General features: G+C 39.3%; 1 protein-coding gene across 17 annotated transcripts in view; it reads right to left on the bottom strand.

Annotated features, from left to right (window-relative positions):
- Positions 1-27,789, bottom strand: part of TRAPPC9 (trafficking protein particle complex subunit 9) — a 542,043-nt gene that overhangs the window by 414,928 nt on the left and 99,326 nt on the right. For all 17 annotated transcript variants that reach the window (XM_075141098.1, XM_075141106.1, XM_075141108.1 and 14 more), the window contains one exon: positions 16,378-16,502. In XM_075141098.1, the coding sequence (XP_074997199.1) occupies positions 16,378-16,502 (125 nt within the window). The remainder of the gene's footprint in view (positions 1-16,377; positions 16,503-27,789) is intronic.

The raw sequence follows: 27,789 nt of genomic DNA, 5'->3' as shown, positions 1-27,789 counted from the left end.
GGGCCGAGGTTCAACAAGGCCAAGTGCCGGGTCCTGCACTTCGGCCACAACAACCCCATGCAACGCTACAGGCTTGGGGAAGAGTGGCTGGAAAGCTGCCCAGAGGAAAAGGACCTGAGGGTGCTGGTGGACAGCCGGCTGAACATGAGCCGGCAGTGTGCCCAGGTGGCCAAGAAGGCCAATGGCATCCTGGCCTGTATCAGAAATAGTGCAGCCAGCAGGAGTAGGGAGGTGATCGTGCCCCTGTACTCGGCACTGGTGAGGCCGTACCTCGAATGCCGTGTTCAGTTTTGGGCCCCTCACTACAAGAAGGACATGGAGGTGCTGGAGTGTGTCCAGAGAAGGGCAACGAAGCTGGTGAAGGGCCTGGAGCACAAGTCTGATGAGGAGTGGCTGAGGGAACTGGGGTTGTTTAGTCTGGAGAAGAGGAGGCTGAGGGGAGACCTCATCGCGTTCTACAACTACCTGAAAGGAGGTTGTAGCGAGGTGGGTGTTGGTCTCTTCTCCCAAGTAACTAGCGGTAGGACGAGAGGAAATGGCCTCAAGTTGTGCCAAGGGAGGTTTAGACTGGACATTAGGAGAAATTTCTTTACTGAAAGAGTGGTCAGGCCTTGGAACAGGCTGCCCAGGGAAGTGGTTGAGTCTCCATTCCTGGAAGTATTTAAAAGACGTGTAGATGAGGCGCTTAGGGACATAGTGTAGTGGGCATGGTGGTGTTGGGTTGACGGTTGAACTCGATGATCTTAGAGGTCTTTTCCAACCTTAATGATTCTATGATTCTATGATTTCCTGTACATTCCTCCCTGGAGTGAGATGGATATCATGATAACAGAGGTTAGAGAAGCATCTGTAAATTTTGTCCAGAATGCAGAAGCAAGATTATTAAGTTGATGTCTGCGTTCCTTTTTCCTTTCTTTTTCAGCCAGTATCCCCTAGAAGTTTGTTCTTGGAATATAAATACCCTATCTTATACCTTACTGTTCCAGGGCAGATTCAATACACACAGCTAGGAGAGCCTAGTGTGATGTACATGCAACCCAACAGGACTCAGCCTGGCACTGCACAGGCAAAGAGATGCCATGTCTTATTTTGCACAGTTATGTCATCACTTCTTATTCTCAGGGGGGAACAAGGTCCCCTGGCTACACATAGTATATAATTGTCATGCTTTTAAATTCAAATGCCAAGTGTCCTGACAAAATATGCACTGAAAAAATGCTACTAGGTAACGGTTAGAAATGGTCCCCACTGGTTATACTGCTTCCACTGTTATCCGTGACTCGCATATCCACAGGAGTTACCTTTTACAATGGGGACTTTTCAAAGCGAGTGACTTTCACAAAAGAGGTAAGGTAAGCAGAGCTGCCACTACACTAACATCGGAGGATCAGGTCTTTTGATTTGTGTGGTTTTTGGTTTTTTCCTCCACAGAAATCATAGTCAAATTATTCAGTTAAATATAGTTAAATATAGTTAAATATAATGCTCAAATTTGGGGACAGCTTTTTCTTTTTCTCAACTGACTTCTCTTAAGTTCAACAACAAGCAAGTTCAACTCTGAGCAATACTCACTGAATTAAGTGGCATAGATCATGATAATACGATTACTATTTTTTTAATTAATTTTTCAGTTAAAAATCTAATGATCGCCTAACATTGCAATTCCATTCCATCTAGACTGGGAGATCATAACTCACGCTTGGATAGCAAGTACAAAGAATGGTTACGATTCAATCAAACTATTTTACTCCTTTTGTAGTAGAAAAATTATCTGGGTGAAGTTATGCATTATAGTTGCACGACAGTACCACCACAAAGGAAACCCGAAAGGTTAGTTTCAAAACCACAACATTAAAAAATGTTCATTAGAATTTGTAAAACTTTAAAACTTTACAGAGATACAGCCTGAACAGCAAAACCAGCACTTTTTGGGAAATCACTGAGCTGTATAATAGTGCTGGAAAGGTAGCGGTCTCCCTCCTTCTGAATTTGACATCTCTGTCATACACAAAAGTTCAAAATAAAACTCTAAAAATAATTGGTCTCACATGAGCTCACTTACAATAAGTCGAGAAAAGATACCTAGGACAGGAGGTATCTTGCTTCAAAACCCAGTGGTGGAAACTGAAGGTGGGACAAATTAAGGATAATGGTAAAATGCACTCTTGAATGACATGGGTATGCCACTATTAAAGTAACTGCTATAAGGATGTAGAAAGTTTTCTGCCACTGAAATATTTTAATAAAATTGGAGGACTTCCAAAAATGCTTCAGTTCAGAATTCTTGGCTTGATACGGGAACCACTGAAGTAAATTTATCAGGATCAGACTAGGTGGATCATCAGTGGGAAGTTTTCACCAAGGCTACAAGAATGGATTCGCAGCATCTGTATAACATTCCATCTTTTGTATTTCAACTCATTTGATCTCCATTTGTAGCTATGCTCCCCCCGTCCTAGACTGGAGTAGGATCTAACATTATAGTCTACAGGTGGCTATCAAGCAATCAGATAAACTCAGGGAGAGGGTTTGGATCGACCACAGCACTGCACTGACCAAGCAAGAGGTAGAAAAATATATTAAGACAAAACAGAAATTAACATGGAAGAATTAAAATAAATAGACATAGATAATTACCCATGGGAAACAAGCATTGGGCAAAGGATGAAATCTAGAAATAGCTTTTGGAAAAAGTATCAAGATACTGAGTGGAGAAAATCTCATGTTGAATTTCTCCAGCAGTGAAGAATGTGGGATTTTAGACTTTTTTTTTGGTTCTTAAGAAACAGGATTACATCACCTGTTTCTCACCCTGGTCACAGTAAGGAACATTTGGTAGTTATATCAGAAATATTCCTAACTGTACATCTTGTGCAATCTTGGGCAAGTCATTTACTCATTGTTCTGGACTGTCAGCCACTAGATCAAATGGCAGCAATAGTAATAAAACTGTCTATTACTTGCATTTGCATAGTGCCTAACAAAAAATGAGTGGAGTTTTACAGAATGCCTTAATCCTAATAAAGTTACTTGTACAGTACTTGAAATGTACTTCTCAGTTTGCTAGTCATTTTATACAAAGATATAACATAACTGAAAGTAAACTTAATAAAATTTATATAAACTAGCTACCACCATGAAGTAATCTAGAAGCCTCCTTGCCCCTGAGAATCAGTTTATTAAAAAACATGCATTTTAATTGCGTTTTTTGCTCTTGTCAGACCTATTTCAGCTAAATCAATAATAATTTTTAAGAGTCCCAGGTTTAAAATTAGCTAGTCATTATGAGTTCTCCACTTTTACAAATACAATTGCAGAGAATTATATATTATGTTCACTGTACTTAACGGCTACAGTTGATGTACGTCCAAGTCACTTAACAGTAATATTTATACTAATACATTGTCAAACTACAGATGTCTAAGTCAAGGGGCATAGAAAATATTCTAGGCACAAACAATATGCACCAGTGCAAAGGATTAATTTTTCCACAGTAATAATCATAGTACTTTTCTCTACATCTTCTACCACCAGAGAACAAGATTTTTATCCCATTTAAACACAGTAACATTAGAAATTTAATTTACTATAATTTTACACCTAATCAGGTCTAAACCAATCATAGAGAAAAATCTAAGAAATTACACTCTATTTGATCAGCATCTCCCAATTCCTGCACTTTCCCCTCTTCATATAAGAATTTTTTTCATCACCTGTTTCTCCTCTCTCACATCATCAGTCACTGCAATATACAGCAAGAACAGCAGTTTAATGACAACGCATAGAAAACAGTTTCATAAAATGGCCAATGAAATATAAGTTATAACTTGGATCTATTTCATGTAACACAATATTAAAAACTGCATTTATTTATTTAAGTCTCGCTTTTTTCCCCTCTTGTAACAGGATTTTCCTCTCCCCTACTTTTGACAATTTTAGATAATTTTCATATCCTGGAAATCTAAGGCTTTTAAAGCCAAACTTGTCCTACTCACCCTAACAAAGAGTCAGCCTTTGACACTGATCAATGATAAAGTTAGCACAACATTATTCTTAGTACTATATTACAATATAAACCTGCATTAAAACTTGAGATTTTAGGCCCGTTTTCACTGAGAGCAGTAGAAAGCCTTAAACAAATAAATAAATAAAATTGGAATTCTCTTAAGCAATCCCTTAATGAGAATATTAGTACAAACCATCTTAGTAAGAAATTGCAAACTATGACATTTAAAACATGTTTTATCCCATAAACAGTAAACGGGGAGCTTGCTGTGATGGATTATCCAGTCGTTTCCCTAGCTGAAACGAAGTTGGTAAAGTAGATTCTGATGTGCCCTTTCAAAAATGGCTTGGCATCAATTACAGCTATCACATTCAGTTTCCAATTTCTTCTGCGGAAAACTACCACACTTGACCTACTCTTCTGAAGTCCCCACAGTGATAAATTACCAAACTTTATTCTCTTTCTCATACTCCTGAGTAAGGTAGCTATTAAGAATGCCACATTTAACTAAACAGAAGATCTGCAGTCTAAAGATTCTTCTTTTTTATGAAGATGCACTTTAACTCCTTTGGCTAGTTGCCCCAAAACCAGAACAAACCTCCATACATAAGTATGATCTGTGCCTGTGATGGAGAAATCAAGAATATTTCAAGAAGAAAGTTAATTTAAAACTTCAGAAACGGAATTTGCTTGAAGATGTATTTATTCTCAAATTGATAGAAAAAGAACTGATCTATATTTTTAAAAAGAACAGAATAAAAACTGAGCAATTTCAAACTAATCAAGGATATGCTGCTAAGTCCTGCATATGGTACATGGCACTTATCATTATTTGTCAATGCACTGGGTCCCTGAGGTTAGAAGACCACAAGAAAAGATTAAATTGATAAAATTTACAGAATCTCAAAAAAGTTCCATCAAACATTTGGCAAGAAGAGATTATCACATGCAGGATGAGCAATATTTAAGCAAAAATGTAATGTAAGGTTGAAACCAACTTCAGCAGCAAATTTCTAGATCATTACATTTTGAACTTAACCATTTCATAATGTAAGAACTAAATTTTAGTGATCAGAACAAAATGCTCCAAATAGAGGAAAAAGAACCTAAATTACCCTTTCTCATCCACGTCTGCTTCGACATATTCAAAGAGGCTACTCGTATTTGGCTCTAGACAAGAAGCGTAAATAGAATGTGCTAATATCAGCAGCTACACAAATGAATACAACTAGGATGGAGACACTGTTCACTACCACTAACTATGAATGAAATGAAAGCCTAAACAGGTGGTTTTGTATGTGAAGATGATCAGGATGCCATTCCTGCACAGCATCAAAGGTGGTTATTACATTTATGGAGTAACTGTTCCAGTTACCATAATTTGGAGAGCATGCCTCCTCTCTTACAAACTACTCTTCTGAAGAACACATCATTTTTATCCTAAATGACTGTTTACAAGCTCATTTGGTAAGTCTATCACATCAGAATGATTTTTTGAGGTAGGCCATTTGTTATTGTTCAGGGGAAGATTTAAAACAGTAATACATCATTATTAGGATCTAAGTCAAAGGAAATATAATGTATGTTCACGATGCTGCATGTAAACTTACATTTTTGACTAAATCACTCAGAAGTTAGAAAAAATATTTCCTCCAGGTAGCAGTTTTCCAGAGCTATAAGAAAGTAGTCTCCCTTATTTTCAGGGGCAAAACAAGAAGCAAAGAGATACTAAAAAGTAAACAAGATAGGAGTAGTATTTATTTCATATGTGATTTACCTACTATGTTATCTACTAGGCTCTAAAGTTATAAACTAACAGCTATGAGGATAAGGGTGAAGAGATCTTACTATGGAGTTATAAATTAAAACCTACAAGATGAAAAGAGAAGAAATGGAGGAAGAAAAGGGTAAATTAAGCTGTAGGTGAAAGGCGAGCTGGAGAATTGCAGATGGAATGCCCTTAATGTTGCTAAGGCACCTATGGAATTGCACAAGTTCAATTATGGTAAAACAAAATTTGTTCAGGCAAGTTCTTAGAATATTGATTGTATCACAGCACATTTAAAATTATTAAGATTTTAATATCTAGCTAAAAATGAAAATGCAGCCATGAATTTTACTGAACTTACATGGAACAACTCACAAACACAAAGCTACTAAACAGAATGTACAGATACTCAATTCAGGACAACTTTGTGTCATACTAAGTAGCAACAAGATTTTGAAACGGATGAAATAACAGTAATGAAAACAAAACCATGACTCCATCTATTCCTTGTATTCAGAATTTTGCTTTACAGAAAAGAATAACCCAAATCCAAAAAATTACTTTTAATACACTTCAACTTTTCTCCAACTGTTTGATATACACCAAGATATACATTACATTGAAACTCTAATCTTATATTGTAAATATTTTCTTCTCTGCATAGATCTACAGATTTGAATAAAATTCTCTCTGATACTGTTCATTAAATGGCATTACCTTGTCATGTCAGGAACAATAACATCCTTAAGGTAAGTTACAGTTAACTGTAGTAAGACAGCACCTGTATGACACTCTCTGCATTTAATTTCACACTGACATAGGTTGAATTAAAATCTTGATTATGCTTTCAAAAGCACATGGACAACTTCACTGGATCAATTTATGTAGGCACTGGAGAACCTTCCAGCTGATAAGAGCTGCCCTATCACTTGGTCTCCCAAGTTCTATTTTCTGGTGCATTTCATCTTCTGCTATGGTGTCTTCCTGCCAGAGCAGCTGCCTTCCTCCCAGCCAATTCCGCACTTCTGATTAAGTTAAAACAGTAGAAATTATCATCACGAGTCTAGTAAAAATGAGCACGGCAAAATGTTTATCAATACCCATGTAAGGATGAAGTGTGGAAATACATTTGGCCATAAAGTTAATATAATATCCAGAATATCCAGAATTTCTATTATAATTGAAATCTAAATATCAAATGCTTGAAAGAGTCTCTACTTACAACAGAATGCAAGTCTCTCCCACATTTTCAGATAAGTCATTCTGGAAGAATTCTTGCGTTGCAGAGTCAGATTTTCTGCGCTTAGGGGTAAAACAGATCTTTTAAATCTTACCTATAGCTTTTTCATAAACATACTTGAGCTCACTCTGTCCAGAACCTCATATGACTGAACATGAGTCAGTTAAGAACTGGAAGACATGTAGTCAAAGAAGTATAGCACTATGAATAAAATAAGCACTGCTGAAAGAAAGGATTTATTAGCTGAAGCATAGCATGATACCCAATATGCTACAGGGCTTCTGATTCAGACTTGGACAATACACTCTCATTTTAGAAGCACGTACAATGAATCAAAATCCACCTGCAGAGGAGATGAAAAAACACTTTAAATTGGACATTCAGACGAAATCCAAAGTGCGAGCAGGGAGGCTGAGTACTGGCAATTCATTGTGGTGAACTAAGTCTGATAAGTAGAGCAAATCTTCAGAGGGCTGATCAACTGTATTCCTAACTCTTGGTGCTGAAACATTCCCCATTTGGCAGAAGCAATCATGAGGAGTACTCATGAGGACCCTGCTTGATTGCCAGAGGATCAACATCAAGAGCAGTAAAAATGTACAAAGATTGAGAAACAAATAAATAAGGCACCTGAAATAAAGAGTGGTCTTTGGTCTAAACCGCATGTCTGACCTACCTCATCTGTTCTCGTTAAAAGAGGAAAACTAAACATGCAAGAACTCACAAGGGCAAAATTGAAATATATATATCCAAGGTATCCTGAATTTATGGCACTTGACGATGTGGCACATAGCAGTTTACATTCTGAGAGGTCTAGGCTACAGGTGATCTCTGTCTTCTGGAAAAGCTGTTGTAAGGAAATGTATCATCCAATGCAAGCTGAGCATTCACACAAATATCTCAATTTCTAATTATTCTTAAAATTTCTTACAGAGCTGACTGGACTTTCACCACTCTATTCTAAATGTTTGTTCCAACCCTCTCTCTCCTTCAAGTTTCCACCTCAGCAAGTGTTCACATAAGCCCATCTTTTGTTTTTCTCCATTACTTTAACCCAGTCACCTTCACCTCCAGTTTTTCCTTCACTTTCTATACAGCCTATGCTCTCCTACATAAGCCCACTTCAATATTAAGATTTTCTGCTTTCTTATCATAATGTCATTATGGAAGTAACCACCTATTGCTGTTCTATTTGTAGACAGCACTTCTTAGGCATTACCATGATAAACAGTCCAAAGTAATTTTCGGACTTTACGGTGATCTCGGGGTAACCCCATCCCCAAATGGGTTCATCTACCATTACCTTCTAAGTCACAACAGCTGCTCAGAGGGAACTCCTTTTGTCTGAAATATTTCCAATGTGACAGCATTGGAACACTCTGAACATAGGTAACAGATACATATGGATGATGTCTGCTGTTGATACTCACTAACTGTATTAATGACTTAAATGTAGTCTGGCAACCTGATGAAAAACTACCAGAAATTGTTCATCTCAAGAGATACTGACATGTCCTAACTATAGCAACAAGATTTTACTGTAGTTGAGTAACAAGGCCAGCGACGGCCATGGATCACTCCTCGGGGAAAGAAGCAGAGTCTATTACTTTCACATAAGCTCTGTTTATTGTGTTGATGTCAACTTTAATTTTTCTTTGTTCACCTTTACACAAGAAAGAAAGATAGATGAAGTGTGGTTTATATAGTAGATTGTACCTGCTGCAATTACCCTTGATGAGACATTTGTTTGGGTATAAGTAGACTATCATCTCCTGTTTACTGAGTGACAATGAAAAAAGTCTGGAGAAAATGGTGCTTTTGACAGGCAGATAGTGAATCTATCCAAAATTTTTCTACCGATACTTTACAAAATTTTTAATGCTTCTTTCATGTCAAATAAAATGGCAAAAATAGGAAGTACTTCAAGTTGTAAAACGTGTTGAATTGAAATTGCAGCTACTACAATGATAATACTGAATGTAAAATACCAGATGAGATGAATGAATTGAATTATTCAAATTCAGGGGGAAGTAGAAAATTTATTTTTCCCATGGCTCTAGAGAATAGCTTTAGTAAAATATTTTCTTCGTGTTCTGAAGTACAGTCGTCTCTAGGGCACAACAAAGTGTTCATTTCTTGATGGAACAATTCACAGAAGAGGAACAATTCACAGAGAACAAGTAGTTAGTTGACTAACCCAAAAAGCACTTAAAGGAATATAAGCAATGCCAAACTGGGCAGGGAAGAGCGTTTAGACCCAGACTACTCAAAAACTGCAGGTTTTGGTCCAAATACAGATCATAATCAAATTTTGCCAGGCAGGTACCAACTACCAAGAACCCAGTGCTCTTTCGTTTTTGCAGAACAACTCTACTTTTATCATCCACTTTATTGACTAGGAAGGCAACAAAAAATACCTTGCTGACCTGGCAAAAGTTGATTTGGCTCACGGCTCCAATCTGAGTAGACTTCAGGAAATATGATTGGCTTTCTGGTACTTCTCTCACAAATGTCAATTAATTATAAAAAATAAATACATATTATTTTGATAAAAATCAACTTGGGAAGTGAAAGAGCTTTGGGATTTTTTTATCTTCTCTTTTACAGGCTTGAAAGTTATGAGGGAAACAGAGACTTGTATCTTCCTTTTTTTTTTCTTCATAAGACTTGACATGTTTAATACTGAAGGAGAACTCAGGGCCACAGGATTTACAAGCATAGTATTGAATTCCAAAATAGGACAGTGTGAAAGTAGAACATCTAACTTAGGGTTATATGTTTGTGCCTAAGATCTCATTCCTAAATTCACATTTAGTCAACCAAAAAGAAAGAATCTAAATTTCAATTGTGCTCTGTAGATTCAACATCCCCACTAACTCCAGCAGGATCCAGAATTATTCAAAAGTTAAAAAAAAAAAAAAAATCCAACTTGTTCTGTTTAAGGGCTTAAACTTAGAATAGATTTAAGGCTTATGGGTAAAAGGAGTTTGAGCTTAAAGCATCAACAATATAAAGTTTACCTCAATTAAAAGCATACTTCCATACTAGAAGAGCAGAGTCTGAGAACTGCATGGAAAAAATCCAATTAAGGTCTGTATCTCATTTTAATACACTGCTGACTAAATCAGAAAAGATACACTAAAGATGGTGTATTAAATTAGATTAGCCCTACATGCCATATTTTAACACTTTCTACCATTTACTGATAATGCAGGAACAGAGTAGTTCCATGAGATACTTAAATCTCTCCAATTTCTGCAGTTGAATCTCTAGAATTACAGCTCATGTTCAGTATGCAGAGGCAAATTCTCCTGAACATACAAGTTTCAAAACAAATAAATAAGTCAGCCGAGGCCCTTATAAATTATAAACCAGCCCTCGGTCTGCCATACAACTGGCCTCAATTTCTATGTTTAACAGCTTAAACCAAGATTTTAAGAAACCCACAATATGCTTCAAAGTTTTTTTTAAAAAACTTCTCCATTTCAACTCTTGATTTGGTCTTTTGTCCAGTTAGGGTCATGTAGCATTTCTTAATCCCAGAAGATTTTTTCCAAAGAAACCATGGACATTATGTAAAACTGAGATAACTTGATGAGTAATTCTCCTTTTGACCTTGTGACAAAAAGGAACTACCAATGAATTATCATTACGTGATGGTAATCACTGTGACTTTAAGGACCAAATTTCCATGGAACAGACTGATCTCTAAGCCTCAAGTCCATAATATGTGGCATGGAGTAAGAGTGTGTTTCTTCCATCACTGACAAGAACTAGACTAAGCCAAATAATCTCAGCTTCCAAGCACGAAAACCAGTACAGAATTCCCTAGGTTAAAAATAACACATTGTTTGCTGAGAGATTATGATATTTGTTTAAATTTCTCTCTGCAGCTTTTGCATTAAGAAATAGAATAGTTGAGTATCTAAACACACACTGCAGTGTTACTCAAAAAGTAACAGATTCAGCCTTAAAATAGACTATTATTTCACATACCAGTATAACCACAGCAATGCAGAGCTAAGCAGGGGCTAACTCACTCTGCCGTACAGATGCACCCTAGAACGACCAAGGGTTTTAGACAATGCTTACCACAACTACTCAGTAGTGAACAGTAGAAAAGAGTACATCTGAACATAATATTACACCATGATATTCTATTCAGCTTGAGGGTATAAGCAAGCTTTATGATGAGGTCATAAAGCAATTTTAATACTGAATTTATGAGATCATTATAACAGTCATTTCCAGAAGCCAGTGACTGGTTTATTAGAAGACAGCCTGTAGCAAAATTGAAAACGTAGATTGCAGAGAAGTTCAACTGCAATACTGGCAATATCTAAGACTGAAGCACAAAAATTATAAGGCAAACAAGTAGGGAGGGAAGGTTTAAGCACTAAGACTTGTAAATATCTGAACAAGGACATTTCAGAATCAGCAACAAGAGAAGCATTGATTTACATTAATTTTCATTTGCAAAAATTCACCTTTATTTGAAGACTAGCTTATGTACAGCATGCAGGATTGAAAAATAACTACTGCTCCTGAATATTTACAACAGACACCTCTTGCTAAATCTTTCTTATAAGCCCCCTTTAAGTACTGAAAGGCCGCAATAAGGTCTCCCTGAAGCCTTCTCTTCTCGAGGCTGAATAACCCCAACTCTCTCAGCCTTTCTTCATAGGAGAGGTATTCCATCCCTCCTCTGGACCCGCTCCAACAGGTCCATGTCTTTCTTGTGCTGACGGCTCCAGGGCTGGACACAGTACTGCACGTGGGGTCTCATGAGAGCAGAGTAGAGGGGCAGAATCACCTCCCTCGACCTGCTGGCCACGCTTCTTTTGATGCAGCCCAGGATACGGTTGGCCTTCTGGGCTGCGAGCGCACACTGCCGGCTCATGTCCAGCTTTTCGTCCACCAGTACCCCCAAGTTCTTCTCGGCAGGGCTGCTCTCAATCCCTTCATCCCCCAGCCTGTATTGATACCAGGGGTTGCCCGACCCAGGTGCAGGACCTTGCACTTGGCCTTGTTGAACCTCATGAGATTCACATGGGCCCATTTCTCGAGCTTATCCAGGTCCCTCTGGATGGCATCCCGTCCCTCAAGCATGTCAACCGCACCACTCAGCTTGGTGTCACCTGCAAAGTTGCTGAGGGTGCACTTGATCCCACTATGTCATTGATGAAGATATTAAACAGTACTGGTCCCAATACAGACCCCTGAGGGACACCACTCATCACTGATCTCCATCTGGACATTGAGCCGTTGACCACAACCCTCTGGATGTGACCGTCCAACCAATTCCTCACCCACCGGACAGTCCACCCATCAAATCCATCTCTCTCCAGTTTAGAGAGAAGGATGTTGTGGGGGACCATGTGAAAGGCCTTACAGAGGTCCAGACAGACGACATCTGTAGCTCTTCCCATGTCCACTAATGTAGTCACTCCATCATAGGAGGACACTAGGTTGGTCAGGCAGGACTTGCCCTTGGTGAAGTCACGCTGGCTGTCTCGAATCACCTCCCTGTCCTCCACATGCCTTAGCATAGCTTCCAGGAGGATCTGTTCCATGAACTTCCCAGGCACAGAGTTAAGACTGACAGGCCTGTAGTTCCCTGGGTCTTCCTTTTTTCCCTTTTTAAAAATGGGGGTTATGCCTCCCCTTTTCCACTCAGCGGGAACTTCACCGGACTGCCACGACTTCTCAAATACGATGGATAGTGGCTTATCAGCTTCATCTGCCACTTCCCTCAGGACCCGCAGATGGATCTCATCGGGTCTCATGGACTCGTGCACCTTCAGGTTCCTTAGGTGATCTCAAACCTGACCTTCTCCTACAGTGGGTGGCTCTTCATTCTCCCAGTCCCTGCCTTTGCCTTCTGCGGCTTAGGCGGTGAGGCTCGAGCACTTGCTGGTGAAGACCAAGGCAAAAAAGTCATTAAGTCCCTCAGCCTTCTCCATATCCCGGGTAACCAGGTCTCCCATTTCATTCTGGGGAGGGCCCACATTTTCCCTAGTCTTTCTTTTATCCCCAACATACCTGTAGAAGCTTTTCTTGTTGCCCTTGACATCCCTGGCCAGATTTAATTCTATCAGGGCTTTAGCTTTCCTAACCTGATCCCTGGCTGCTTGGACTTTCTCTGTATTCCTCCCAGGCTACCTGTCCTTGCTTCCACCCTCTGTAGGCTTCCTTTTTGTGTCCAGGAGCTCCTTCTTCATCCATGCAGGCCTCCTGGCATTCTCGCCTGACTTCCTCTTTGTTGGGATGCATTGCTCCTGAGCTTGGAGGAGGTGATCCTTAAAATCAATCTTGTTTCTCAACTTAAAAACTCCCACTTGCTTCTTACATTAGTCTTTGTCAAACTACTTTAATTGGCTTGACTATTACAAGATAAACCTTAAAACGTAATCAAGCAATCGTCCCAAATGGCACTGTGCAGGACACAGGCCATAGTCCACAAGTGCTGAATTGTTCTGCAGCAACAGAAACTGAAGTATCTTTTAAGGAGGTTCTAGGGAACTAAAAAAGATTCATAAATATCAAATATTTTGAGACTCAGGTTCAAAGGAAACCTTGGATCATCTCTCTTGTATATATCCCAGCTTGCTACATTTTAGACAACCATGTTCTTACTGAGCAAAAGCATTTGCATTTGACAATGAACACATATTCATGTACTCTGAAAGATACCCAGTCTAAAACCAAGCAAGTCAAAACCAAAAATACAGCAAATTCCTCAGAACCCAGCCAAGAAAACTGGACCAGAACACATTCTAATTATATCTTTAAATGCTTAATTGACTCAATTATTTACAATAACTGCCTGACAGTTTATTTGGAATTTGCCTAGCTTTTATTTTAATCTACTGGTGGTTCTTACCAGTTTAATACTGTCTTACTTCAGACAGTATTAAACAGAAGTAGACAGCAGGGGACAAAGCTGGATATAATACCTTATCACAGAACAACTAGCAGTCAGATGTAATGTGGTCATCTAAATAGACAAATGCAACCTCTTCAGTTATGACAGGTGATTTCTTCTGGTCATTTGCCCAGTACCAACTATGTATGTCCATATACATAGAGACTTAATTATGTGGATAGTCTGGTGAATCGAAAAATACTTCTAAGATATTCTAAATAATTCTGAACTTCATAAGCATTTTTAATCCAGATAGATCAAATTATTGGTTTATAGTAGTTTAATTGGAACAAACTGGGATAAGATTATTATTTATGATTATATTAACGTGGTAAATAGAAATGGAAGTTATAGAAATGGACATTTGTTAAAATGGAATGAGCCATGACAGTAAATCGCCCTATAGATAGGTGATACCTTACTGTGATTTTCTCTCTCCTCATCTACAATAGACCAATCTTATAAATATTGGAAAAATACAAGTCATATTTTTCCTATCATGGATGTTGTCTGCAAATACATGATCAGAATGATAATAATTTAAGTAATTAGAAATATAATTTTGTAGACTTCCTCCAGAGCTTTATCCTGTTGGATATTATAACACCCTGATTTTTAATTTTCCCCCTCTATAAATCATCTCTTCGAACATTACAAAAGTGCAAGGTTAGTGATTAAGCCTGTTGGTTAAACCTGTTTTAGAATAGACGTTAACACAGTAGATTGTTAATTTCAGGCATGCTATGGGAGCTGTACAGCAGTCATACAAATCAGGCTCAATACACAGATAAATTTACTGAGCAAGGAACCCCTTGATGCTATTGGAATGTGTATTCTCTATTGAACATAGTTTTGATCACCTGCAAGGTCCTTCCATCACAAAATACCAATTAATTAAATCAAAATTCATTCCATAAACCTAACAACAGAATAAAGCATGTGCATTCCTACCAAACTGTTTCACTATACACTGTTAAAAACCACGTTCTTGCTTTACAGCTCTCCAACATCCTTGTAATATATAGATCATTGTAAACCTGCAACTTCTTGGTTGCCAGGACAACTGGCTGACAAGCAAAAAGTGCACCAAAAGGTTTTTTCACGTATTTGGTGCAAAGAAATTCTGCATTTCTGGATTTTTAGTCCGATTTCAAAATAACATTCCCCTTGCTTCCATAAGTCAGAAGTGTCTGTAGGTCAGACATTCTACACAAAGTTCTAAGCTTAAAAATTAATGCTGGACATTTTACCCACTTAAATATCAAATTGTTTCCTCAGTCATGCTGATTTATATTTATAAGCAATTGGGAAACACCTTGCTATCTCATAAAATACAAAGAAAGGCTTTACTAATTTTTTATCATCTTTCATATGCTGTCATCATCTTTTTTGTACTGCAGAATCAAATGATGATGAATTAGCAGTGCTAATGGTCCAAAAGAAACATACTTAAAAATTAATAGCTTCACCTGTTTATTGATAAAATAGAATTGTAAATAATCTCACTGGGAAGAAAGCAAATTCATATGCAAAGCAAGTTACTGAGAAAAGCAAAGCCTATGTTTGCTTCTCAGCCAAAGACATGCTAAGCCGAATATTGCATTGTACAACACTCGATCTAAATTCTGACTGAATGCACTAATGCAGAACACAGATTCATGTAGGAAACATATCAAATAGTACAAGGCATGCAAAACATTCACGAAAGCTATGGAAGAGACCAGTGAAGTGCTACAGTACATTTTTTACAATCTTCATTATTTTCATCTTAAATTATATCTTCTGCAAATCTGGCCAGTATGAAGCTGTTATTATTTCACTGCTCAAAACAAGAAGTTTACATCTTCAACAGGTAAGATCTTCATCAGAAAAACAAATAGTAGCTTTCTCCAGGGAAGACTCACTCTCAGTAAGCACAGTGCAGCTTCTACCTACACAGTTGCTTTTTCATCTTGCTACTTTTATTTACTTTTCTTTTGGCTCTCTCAACTATTCTGTTTTATTACTTACACGAACACCTCTAAAAGGCTTACTACTGGGAGTGTGAAGATAAGACTTCGATCCCAAAATGTTTAGAAGGTAGAAATCCTTCCGTACATTTTAATGTACGAAAACCAAGAATTCATACAGAAGCACCTTCCTACAGAGTATACAGCGTAAGAAAGCAACATAAGGTGAAGAACTGACAGTTCCTTGAGTGTACCATACTGATAACCAACTCTTTACAATTTCTACTGTTAGCCTGATCTTGTTTCACCTTCTTGTTTGTTTGTTCTAATACAACAATCCAAAGACAGAAAGCATCAAGCTGTTCTAAAAAAAAACCAAAGGGAAATATTTATGAGACTAAGAAAACCTTATTTTTTAATCACTCAACAAACCGTAACACAGTACAATGAAAACTACATCTTTTACTTATTTTGATAGCACTTACTTACCTTCACATGACTGAAGTCACCAACTTTGCTGCTTTCTTGCGGATTAATAGGTTTAGTCTCTACTCTTGGTTTGACAACCTGCCGAAAAGGACTGGAGAGAGGAAGTCCACTAACACTGATTCCATCTAGAAACAGAATAAATTAAATTACTTTTGCTTGTCCACCGTTATATTTTATTCCAACGCATCTATAGCTGTATTATCAAAGGGAGAAAGAAGACACAAACCCAAATATTAACATTTTATACAAAAAGGCAAAACGAAAGGTAAAGATTATTTTGCTAAACTTTTCTCTAGAAGCCAAAAAAACCCAAACAAGAATACACCTAAAACTCAGTGAAAGTCACAGGAGAGGAAGGTAACTGCATTTGAAATATCACAACAGAGATGTCAGAGTTAATAATATAAAATTAGTTTTAATATTTACAAAATTAGAAAAGAACAAAGATAAAAGTTTGTGCTTTTCCATGATAATGACCCTATCAACTGCTTAGTATCTTTAAACTAACTTCCAGTATGAGGCCTGAGGATTCCTTTTTCAAGTATATACTGTGGAAAAGAATAAAAAATAGAGAAGTCATCTTTTGTACCATCTACTGATGTAAAGATATATAAAACATTTGTCATGTGTAACAAAGACAGAATGGAAACTAAGGTTTACATTTTAATAGTCAAGAAAAAGCTTAACAGAAATAGATATCCTTAGAGGAATGTCCTCAGTTTGGTATTTACTAGCAGCCTGTGTACTGGCATATAGTATAGCAATAAAAGACAATATGACAACTTAGTAGTACTTTTTATTGCTGACAAGCTTGTATAACTTGAAGGTAAATAAATACACTGCAGCATATTTGGGTTTCTCAATCTACCAAAGCTACATTCTAAGCACAAACCATTAAAACGTGAAAATTACTGTTGAATCAAAAAGTCAGAGAACAAGAAAATTAAAATAATGAAGTTACATTAAAACTAGATTCACAATTTATTATTAACATTTCGTTATTATTTTGATTTACATCCAAAGTCCAAAGAAGAGCAGGATTTTATTCCTTTATGCTGTGCAGAGCGACTGCAATCTACAAACACCAATTAAATACAAGTAAAATCTCATATATCGCAGCAGACACATGTATTTAAACATATGGGAAACACCGAGTTATTACACAAAACCCAAACATATTTCCTCTTTGGAAATTGCTCCTATCAAATTATATTTGCTAGTACCACATTCCAATTCCATGGATGACCTTGAATCTGGTCCTGGTGCAGACACATTCCTCAAAAGAAGAAACCAGAAGAACAAGATGAAGCATGAAATGGTTTTGCTTCAGTAAAATCCAACTTCACAAGTATCCAAATGAGAAAACAAAGGGCATTTCCCGTATTCCTTTACTTCCAATTTCTTTCACTAACTGGTTTTAAAATGCACCTTAGTTCAGCCTTAAAGGTGCAACACCATGATAAACATCAGATTTGAAGATTCTGATTCAGAAGGCTTACTAGTCAAAAAACCTAAGTTTTTAATTTACAATTAACTTACCTCATATGCAAAAAAAAAAATATTAAGTGAAAAGAAAGATTACTAGTTCTCAGGAAATTAATATTTCCATCACCAACCGTCATCAACATTATCAGCTCAATCAAACAAGAGCATTCAAGACTTCCTAAAAGGTCAATAACCTTTACAGATTATGGCAAAAGATGTATTCACATACACTCATGTACTTCATGTGGGCAAAGCCTGTATATTTGTACTGGTTTGATACTATATATTTGTACCAGTTTTGGCTGGGATAGAGTTAAATTTCTTCACAGTAGCTAGCATGGGGCTATGTTTTGGATTTGTGCTAAAAACAGGGTTGATAACACAGGGATGTTTTCATTATTGCTGAGCAGTGCTTACACACAGTCAAGGCCTTTTCTGCTTCTCACACCACCCCACCAGCAAGTAGGCTGGGGGTGCACAAGAAGTTGGGAGGGGACACAGATGGGTCACCTGACCCCAACTGACCAAAGGGATATTCTATACCATATGACATCATGCTCAGCAATAAAACTGGGGGGGGGGGGGGGAGGTTGGCAAGGACCCACTGTTAAGGGATGGGATGGGCTTCAGTCAGTTGGTGGTGAGCAATGGTTTTCATTTGCATCACTTGTCTTTCTTGGGTTTTATTTTCCTCTCTTTGTTTTTTTTTTCCTCTTTTCCTTACTTTTTTTTAAAAATTATTATTATTTCTTTTTTTAATTATTAAACTCTTTGTATCACAACCCATGAGTTTCTTTCTCACTTTTACCCTTCCAATTTTTCCCCCACCCCACCGGGGGTGGGGGGTACTGACTGAGCGGCTGTGTGGTGCTTAGTTGCTGGCCAGGGTTAAACCACGACATTCTCAAGGCCTCCACTGACTTCTGCAGAGGATTGCCGGAAACTGGGTGAAGATGTCTTGCTGTTACCACACTGTACTACTGGCTCCCCAAGGGCCACGGTACTATTCTTTGGAAGATGACACGAGATGCTACCACTGAAGTAGTGGAAGGAATGATCCAACTCACAGAAACAATTCTCAGTGCTTTAAAGGAAGCAAATTTTAAAGGAAGGGAAATTTAAAGGCAGGGAAAATTATTTTGATGGTTCTGGTGACCTTCACACAGAAGCAAAAGAACTAGTGGCTAAATAAAATATGTATCAATTTTTGTGTGGAGTGCATGAAAAATTGCCTTTCCCCCCCTCAACCCACAGCACAAGTTGTCACATTTATGATTAATGTTCATTAGATGTAAGTCTTTCTGCAACAGTTAGGATGGACTTTGCCACACCTTGTGTTTTGGTGCATGGTTTTGAAGCAAATCTCATCATCATCCCCACTTAATTGGGTTTGCAGAGCAATTTCAGTGCATGCAAACTAGATTCTTTTTGGAATAAACAAACCAAAATCAAGGACTTCAATCCCAGAGTACAGGTAATGTCCTCCAACCCTTAACGGGAGCATAATAGTCTGAACCAACAAGCAGCCCTTCAGACAAATATGGAGGGGAGACATATGCGGAGGGGATATTTTATCCAGAGGGCCAGAATAAGTCAGGCCTCAGGTAAAACACCTGAATCACACTACAAGGTAATGTAAGAGTTTTAGCACCAAGTGCTTCTACCTACCAATCTATTCCTACTGCATCATCTTAATGTGGATACAGCCTTTAGTCACTAAATCTAGCAATTCTAAATAAGGAATTACAGTGAGATCACTGGGCAGTATAAGAACATAAAAAAGCTGTGTGTGATCAGACGTTATATACTACACATTTAAGACTAGGCATTTAGAGTTTTGTTAGGTGTAAGATACAAATACAACAAAGCCCCTAATGAATTTTCAGAACGACACAACTTGCAGTCTACTTAAATTAATCAGGGTTGCCAACTATCTGATGGAACAACTCTTTGCCAGCCAGATTACAGCTTCCAGCCACCTTTAGAGAGCCAGCACAGATCAAGCATTCCTCAATGGACAGTATGAAAGAATTTAAAAGTGAAAGACTAACACTGTGTTTTCCAGTGTTATATCTTTACTCAAGCATAGTGCCAAAGCATTGAATATCCTGTTCTATCAGTTACTGGGGGAGAGCAGGACAAGCAGGTGAGAACACCCTGCCTGTGCAATGTAGCTTTACTAAGAATTAGTCAAAACTTACTGTGCATAAATTTGTTTATCCATGTGCAAAAACTGCTTTGGACTGCTCAGTAGCAATTTTTTTAATAGGCTACTGTTAAGGGACAGACATTAAAGTGATTCGCATAGGTTTATCAAAGTAAGCTAAATATATGATGTAATATCTATCCATCTTTTAGATGGCATCATGGATAAGAACAGCAAAGATAAGGCATCATGCTATCTCAAATTCAAGCAACAGTAGTTCCAGTTATCCAACCCAAAGGTTTGTATTTTGACTATTAGCTCGTATGATAATCCATGCATTTTCATAAAATGGTTTGGGTTATAAGGGACCTTTAAATATCATCTAGGTCAAACTCCACTTCACCTTCTTTTTTTACCTTCACTGTTGTTCTTTTCCAGGTTAGCTATTTAATGACTTATACATTAAAATAAAAACACACAAAACAAAACAAAACAAGAAAAAAAAAACAACCCTGAGAGCAACCAGAGCACAAAGGGAACATGTCCACATTGTACTACTTTGAGAAGTATGCAGCATTAGCAGGGTTTTCCTTATTGTTAGAATTCTTATTTTAATCCCTATGATATTCCAATTAAGAGCATTTATTAATATTAGATATTAAAACATATTTGTTCCATGTGGGTCCACTGCAGAAAAATCTATCAGGATCATCTAAATGAAAAAAAAATCAGAAGGGGTATGTCTGAATAGGGTAGCTACAAATGGGAAGACAATCATATGAGTTATCATATATCCTGGAAAACTGGAAAACACATCAGCTAAACTTAGTAGTTTTTATTAATATTCAACTAAAATTCAGAAAGCCTTTTCTCTTATAATATAACTATATTTAATGATTTAAGGAATGTAGCCCATGAAGACCACAGAAAAGGAAGGGAGATAGAGCATGAAAGAATTTTGTATGGGCTAATAAGTATTATATTTCTAACAAGGTATCAAAACACTCCTAGACCAGCTCTTAGAATCTCTTAAAAGCCAACTGCTATGAAGGCAAACATACTTATTAGCCTAAGATTTCAGGCAACAATATACTAAGAATTTCAAGATACCTTGCCAACAAAACTGATCATAAATCTATTCGATAGCAAGCTTTGAAATACACTCTTTTTTAATTAAAAGTTTCACCTCAGAAAAAATAATTATTTACAAATTGATGAATGATTTTCACCAGCTCTACATTTAGAACGAAACGTGACACTGATTGGTGCATAAAGCCACCGCGGCGAAGGGCTCCGGAGCGGAGGATCGCGCCGGGGGACCCTTCCTAAAGCGGCAAAACCACGGCAAAACCCGCGAGGGCAAAAGCGCAGGGAGAGAGAGGGTGCCCCAGCGCTCCCCACCCCCTCCGAGCCGGAGGAGTGAGCTCCTGACGAGCGGCAGCTCTGACTCAGCGTGGGCAGGGACAGGAGCGGTTCATCTTGAGGGCGATCAGAAGCCATGTCCAGGACAACCAGGGGATCAGGCCCAGCCAGCACGTGTTCATGGAAGGCAGGTCCTGCTTGACCAACCTGATCTCCTTCTATGACCAGGTGACCCGCCTGGTGGATGAGGGAAAGGCTGTGGATGTGGTCTACCTGGACTTCAGTAAAGCCTTTGACACTGTCTCCCACGGCATTCTCCTAGAGAAGCTGGCGGCTCACGGCCTAGACAGGTACACTCTTCGCTGGGTAAAAAACTGGCTGGACGGCCGGGCCCAGAGAGTTGTGGTGAACGGAGTTAAATCCAGTTGGTGGCCGGTCACGAGCGGTGTTCCCCAGGGCTCAGTTTTGGGGCCAGTCCTGTTCAATATCTTTATCAATGATCTGGACGAGGGGATCGAGTGCTCCCTCAGTAGGTTTGCAGATGACACCAAGTTGGGCGGGAGTGTTGATCTGCTGCAGGGTAGGAAGGCTCTGCAGAGGGACCTGGACAGGCTGGATCGATGGGCTGAGGCCAACTGTATGAGGTTCAACAAGGCCAAGTGCCGGGTCCTGCACTTTGGCCACAACAACCCCATGCAACGCTACAGGCTTGGGGAAGAGTGGCTGGAAAGCTGCCCAGAGGAAAAGGACCTGGGGGTGCTGGTTGACAGCTGGCTGAACATGAGCTGGCAGTGTGCCCAGGTGGCCAAGAAGGCCAACGGCATCCTGGCCTGTATCAGAACTAGTGTGGCCAGCAGGAGTAGGGAGGTGATCGTGCCCCTGTACTCAGCACTGGTGAGGCCGCACCTCGAATCCTGTGTTCAGTTTTGGGTCCCTCACTACAAGAAGGACATGGAGGTGCTGGAGCGTGTCCAGAGAAGGGCAACGAAGCTGGTGAAGGGTCTGGAGCACAAGTCTTATGAGGAGCAGCTGAGGGAACTGGGGTTGTTCAGTCTGGAGAAGAGGAGGCTGAGGGGAGACCTCATCGCGCTCTACAACTACCTGAAAGGAGGTTGTAGCGAGGTGGGGGTTGGTCTCTTCTCCCAAGTAACTAGTGATAGGACGAGGGGAAATGGCCTCAAGTTGCGCCAAGGGAGGTTTAGATTGGACATTAGGAGAAATTTCTTTACTGAAAGAGTGGTCAGGCCTTGGAACAGGCTGCCCAGGGAAGTGGTTGAGTCTCCATCCTTGGAAGTATTTAAAAGACATGTAGATGAGGTGCTTAGGGACGTGGTTTAGTGGGCATGGTGGTGTTAGGTTGACAGTTAGACTCGATGATCAGAGGTCTTTTCCAACCTTAATGATTCTATGATACTATGATTTGAATGAGGGAAAGTTTACTAAGGGAGTTAAACCTGTAGATTTACAACCCGATGACTAAGCACTAAAGAAAAAGCTGGCATGGGATAGCTTCCGTTCCATTCTAATACAGAAATTCCTTGTAATGCTGTGTTGTATGACGATCACTGGCCAAGTGACAAAAATATATACGGTTTTCAAGGTGTATCACAACTATGGTGGTCTCAAATTCTGTGGCAAAGAAACCCTTAAATAACCTTACCACTGAAGCCAGGACACCACAGAAGTATGTATGTATTCCAAGGCAGTCTACAGGTAACTGGCAATACGATGTCACGTGAGATGCAAAACAGCATAAGATTTTAAGTTAAACTGCTTTTTCTCTGCAGAAGAAATAATCCAATAGCAGTACAAACCTGCTTATTGCTGTTTTCTAAAGACATACGAAATGTACTTAATATTATATATGGGGTGTCCATGCTCATGTGTTGGCAGTGGGGGCTGCAGGGGTGGCCTCTGTGAGGAGAGGCCGGGGCTGCCCCGTGCCGGACACAGCCGGTCCCAGCCGGCTCCAGCGGCCCCACCGCAGGGCACAGCTGAGCCCCTCAGCCAAGCCGGGGCGCCGGGGGGAAAACAGGTTTCCAAAAGGGCCACGGGCGGCACAGGCAGAGGAGGAGGAAGCCCAGGAGGGAGCAGCAGCAGAGGGAGCCCGAGGCCAGAGGAGGAGGAGGGCAGGAGGGGCTGCAGGCCCGGGGCAGGGATCCCCGGCAGCCCTGGAGAGAGCCCGCGGGAGCAGAGACCCGCCCTGCAGCCCGGGGAGGGCCCCAGGCCGCAGCAGGGGGATATTTCCTGCGGGAGCTGCGGCCGTGGGGAGCCCCGGCGGGAGCAGGTTGTCCCTGAAGGGCTGCAGCCCGGGAAGGGCCCGCGCTGGAGCAGGGAGACGGGGGAGGAGGGAGGAGCGGCCGAGAGGGGCTGGGGGGACCGACCGCAGCCCCCATCATCCCCACCCCCTGCGCCCCTCAGGGGGAGAGGGGTCGGGAGTGGAGGGGTGAAGGTGGGCGTAGGAAAGGGGCAGGAAGTTATTATCTTAATGTTTGTCTTTTTGTTTCTCACCACACAGCTCTATCTTATTTGGCAGTAAATTATATAATTTTCCACAAGTCAAGTCTGTTTTGCCTCTGACAGTAACTGATAAGCGATCTCCCTGTCTTTACCTCAACTCATGAGCTTTCCCATCGTATTTTTTCCCCCCTGTCCTGTTTAGAATGGGGAGTGAGCAAGCAGCTGGGGAGGAATGGGGGACGCATCTGGCCATTAGTCAAGGTTAACCACTACATATTAAAAAAAAAGAAAAACATTATAGTAACTTCTTTCTTACATGAGTGTTTTAACAGTATGAAATAATCACCCATGAGATATGTCAGAGTTTTTGGAAAGTACACAACTTGAGCATAAAATATGAAAACTAAATACCCCCTCAACCCATTTGTTTATTTTGTCAATCCATTACTCGATAGAAATTCCAAAACAAAAAGCCTCCTGGTAGGCAACCTCTCCTAAGAATAGTGTAACAGTTTTAAGGTACTTTCAGCATGCAGAAGAAAAAGAAAAAAACAACTCAAGACAGGAGAAAGCGTATGCTTGCCAAACTGGAATATGCCCTTTTTTTCCCCAGAAAAAAACCCCGATCTTGTATTCTGCTGAAAGTAGGCAGAATTCTAGAAACCTGCTGTCTGCAGCAACAAAGAGGGGATAACAGAGGAGTAGACAGAGTTTTAGGCAATGTAATCCACCCTTCACACTACAGGTGGGCATTAAGATGCAGTTCCTTCCCTCTCTCAAGAACACGCTTAAGACTATCACACAAGAGACCACAGGCAGCAGTACTCCAGGCAAAGTTACTAGGATTGCATCAACTCTCTGGCTCCCATGAGCAGGGCAGAGATGACACATAGCAGAGTTCTTTGAGACTCCATTACATTTGAAAAGGATGGTAATAATAATTAATAATAGCAAATGCAGTATAAGGAAGGATTCCTTCCTGAGGTTGGTGAACTAACTAAACTACAATTGGAAGTTAAATTTAGAATAAGATGAATACAATAAAAGGGAGCAAATGAAGTGTAAAGAAATTCATAATCAAAGACTAGAGATTATTTATGCACACTACATTAGATGCTAAAATTAAGTGCCTCAGCAAAGGAATAGTGTAACAGGATGGTGGTCAATTAGCCTGTATGTGCTAATCATAGATTTATTGCTATTTGCCTCATGTCTGTCTTACCTATTTACATTGGAAAGATTTGGGGCCTGAAATACCTCTTACTACGTTTGTATAGCGGCTGGTACAACTGATATAGGCTAACGTCCGATGGCCCTTATATACTGTTAAAAAAACCCCACCCTGCATCAGGCAAATTATAAAACAAGATTATTTATCTAGATTAAAAGGCAGTTGTAAGAGAAAAATGCACCTTATCTTCTGTAAGCACTAAAGCTGGAATTCAAAAAGAACTCTGTAAGAAAAGTTTTCAAAAAATTAAGAATATTTTTAACGTACCTCAGTGATGAATTTATGGAGGACACAGAAGCGTTTGTAGTTTAAAAAAAAAAAACCACAAAAAACCAACTCATTTACTCAGATTAACAGTGCAACCAAAATGAAAACCAACATCTTCAAACTGCAGAGACAAAAAACTTCTTAGAAATGAAGTCACTTTGAAAAAATATTCTGAAAGATTAAATGTAATAAAGGCAACCAAGCATAGTAACATGTAAATGATCATACTGAAACATCTCTGAAGACTTCCATCATCATCATCAGTAATACAATTATCCTAATAGAGTTCTCTAAGCTACTTAGTTTTTCAGAAGACCTGTCAAGACTACATTTAAATTCAAAACCAGGTATCTTACTAACAAAGAAATATATTGTCTATACACTATGTAAGTGTAGGAACATTTTTAAGTAGATAAAATATAGCCATTTAAGCAGAAAAGCAACAAAGTGAGTATGAAGCAGACAGTGGTCTTGTATACCAATATTAAAAAATATTTAAGATCACTGCTTTTAGAAATATGCTATTATTTGTCCGCAACCTTTTCTCCCCCAGAGAAGGGAAGGAGAGACTTAAGGCATAGATTTGCTTCTCTCTTAGCATGTAATTAATTAATTCCTTTGATGAGTTTATGAATTTAAATATTCTCACACCTGTCTTTAGGTTCCCTATACACAGAATGAATGAACGCTAACATTTTACATAATGAAGTACTCACTATAGATTAATTCATTAACTTTGCAAAACATTATCCCCATGTAACAGAATTTTTTTTAAAAGACTGCTTCCCACTAACAAGTTACCATTTATAATGCAATTCACAAAGAGCAGCTATTGTTTTTTTCCCATTTACCGTCAGAGAAATACTGGATTTCAGAAATTAAAGTAGAATGACTGGGAAGGAGAATTGACTATGCTTATAACGTGAGCATCCCGTTGACCTCTTTGATTTAACAGGTGACAGAGACCTTACTGCTTAAGCTCTTAAGCTTGGCTGTACCAAGCAGATACAGTGCTTCCTCCTGTCTTACCTAGTGCAACAACCTTAGAATCAAGTTAAATACACACCCTGACTTTCCTCACCACAGAACCAAGAACATATGTAGAAGGAACCCTGAACAACCCAGCTGAGGGACAGGAGATCCAAAGCTTCATTAGCATTTGCAGCAAACAGATCTCCTACAGGGAACTCCTGAATCTTGGTCAACTGCCTTCAAGACATAAACCTGGTCTTCTTAATCCTAATTAACAAAGGGTCTCTAGAACACCTGCCAAGCCGTTCAAAGTGTTTGCGAAGTAATTAATTCCAAAGATAATAAACCAAGGCAATCTAGATTGTGACAAGAACCTTAAATGATGTGCTTTAATGGGATGCACATTCTTCAGCAATGTTATCTGGCACGTTATTAGGCTGTATTTGCATAAACCCAATTCCCAGCATGGAAGCCTATACAACACAGACAGAATGGCATGTTCCTGATATCACAGCTAGGGCCTTACAAAACTTAATGACTGGGCAGTAAAATGTCAACTGAAATTCAGTATAAATAAATGGGGAAAAAACAACCCTAAATTTGTATGTGAAATAACAGGCTCTTGGCATACCATTACTGTTTAGGAGCAAGATCCTGGAGCTATGGTTCACAAATTCACGAATCTATGAACTCAATGTTCAGCAATAGTCAAAAAAGCAAATGACAAATTGTGCATTATTGCATTGTTATAAGGAAAGTAATATAAAATAAAATAAAGAGCATCATTATGTCGCTACAGAAATACATAGATTACCTTTCAAATAGTGTTTACAGCCTATCTCAAACATACAGAATTGAAAGGGTTCAAAAGTGACAACAAGGCTGATCAATGTGTTGAACTGTTTCCATAACACGGACAACTAAGCCAGTTAGAAATCTTCAGTCTGCGAAAGAGACCACTGTGGCAATAACAGGAGGAAATGTATAAGATCATGAGTGTAGGTAAGATGTTTAGAAGATGTACTGTTAGCTGTTTCTTGCAATATAAGAACCAGGTAATATCAGAAGGAGACCAGTAAGTGCAAAGCTGCTAAAAGTAATTTAGCTATGATTCTTTTTGCCACAGCATGCTGTACAGTGCTGATGAAGAGAATCATAGAATCATAGAATCATAGAATCATACAGGTTGGAAAAGACCTCTAAGATCATCGTGTCCAACCGTCAACCCAACACCACCATGCCCACTACACCATGTCCCTAAGGGCCTCATCTACACGTCTTTTAAATACCTCCAGGGATGGTGACTCCACCACTTCCCTGGGCAGCCTGTTCCAAGGCCTGACCACTCTTTCAGTAAAGAAATTTTTCCTAATGTTCAATCTAAACCTCCCTTGGCACAACTTGAGGCCATTTCCTCTTGTCCTATCGCTAGTTACTTGGGAGAAGAGACCAACACCCACCTCGCTACAACCTCCTTTCAGGTAGTTGT

The sequence above is a fragment of the Calonectris borealis genome, chromosome 2 (genome assembly GCF_964195595.1).
Source record: "Calonectris borealis chromosome 2, bCalBor7.hap1.2, whole genome shotgun sequence".
NCBI lineage: Eukaryota > Metazoa > Chordata > Aves > Procellariiformes > Procellariidae > Calonectris > Calonectris borealis.
The sequence above is the reverse complement of the archived record's forward strand: the minus strand, read 5'-3'. Positions and strand labels throughout refer to the sequence as shown.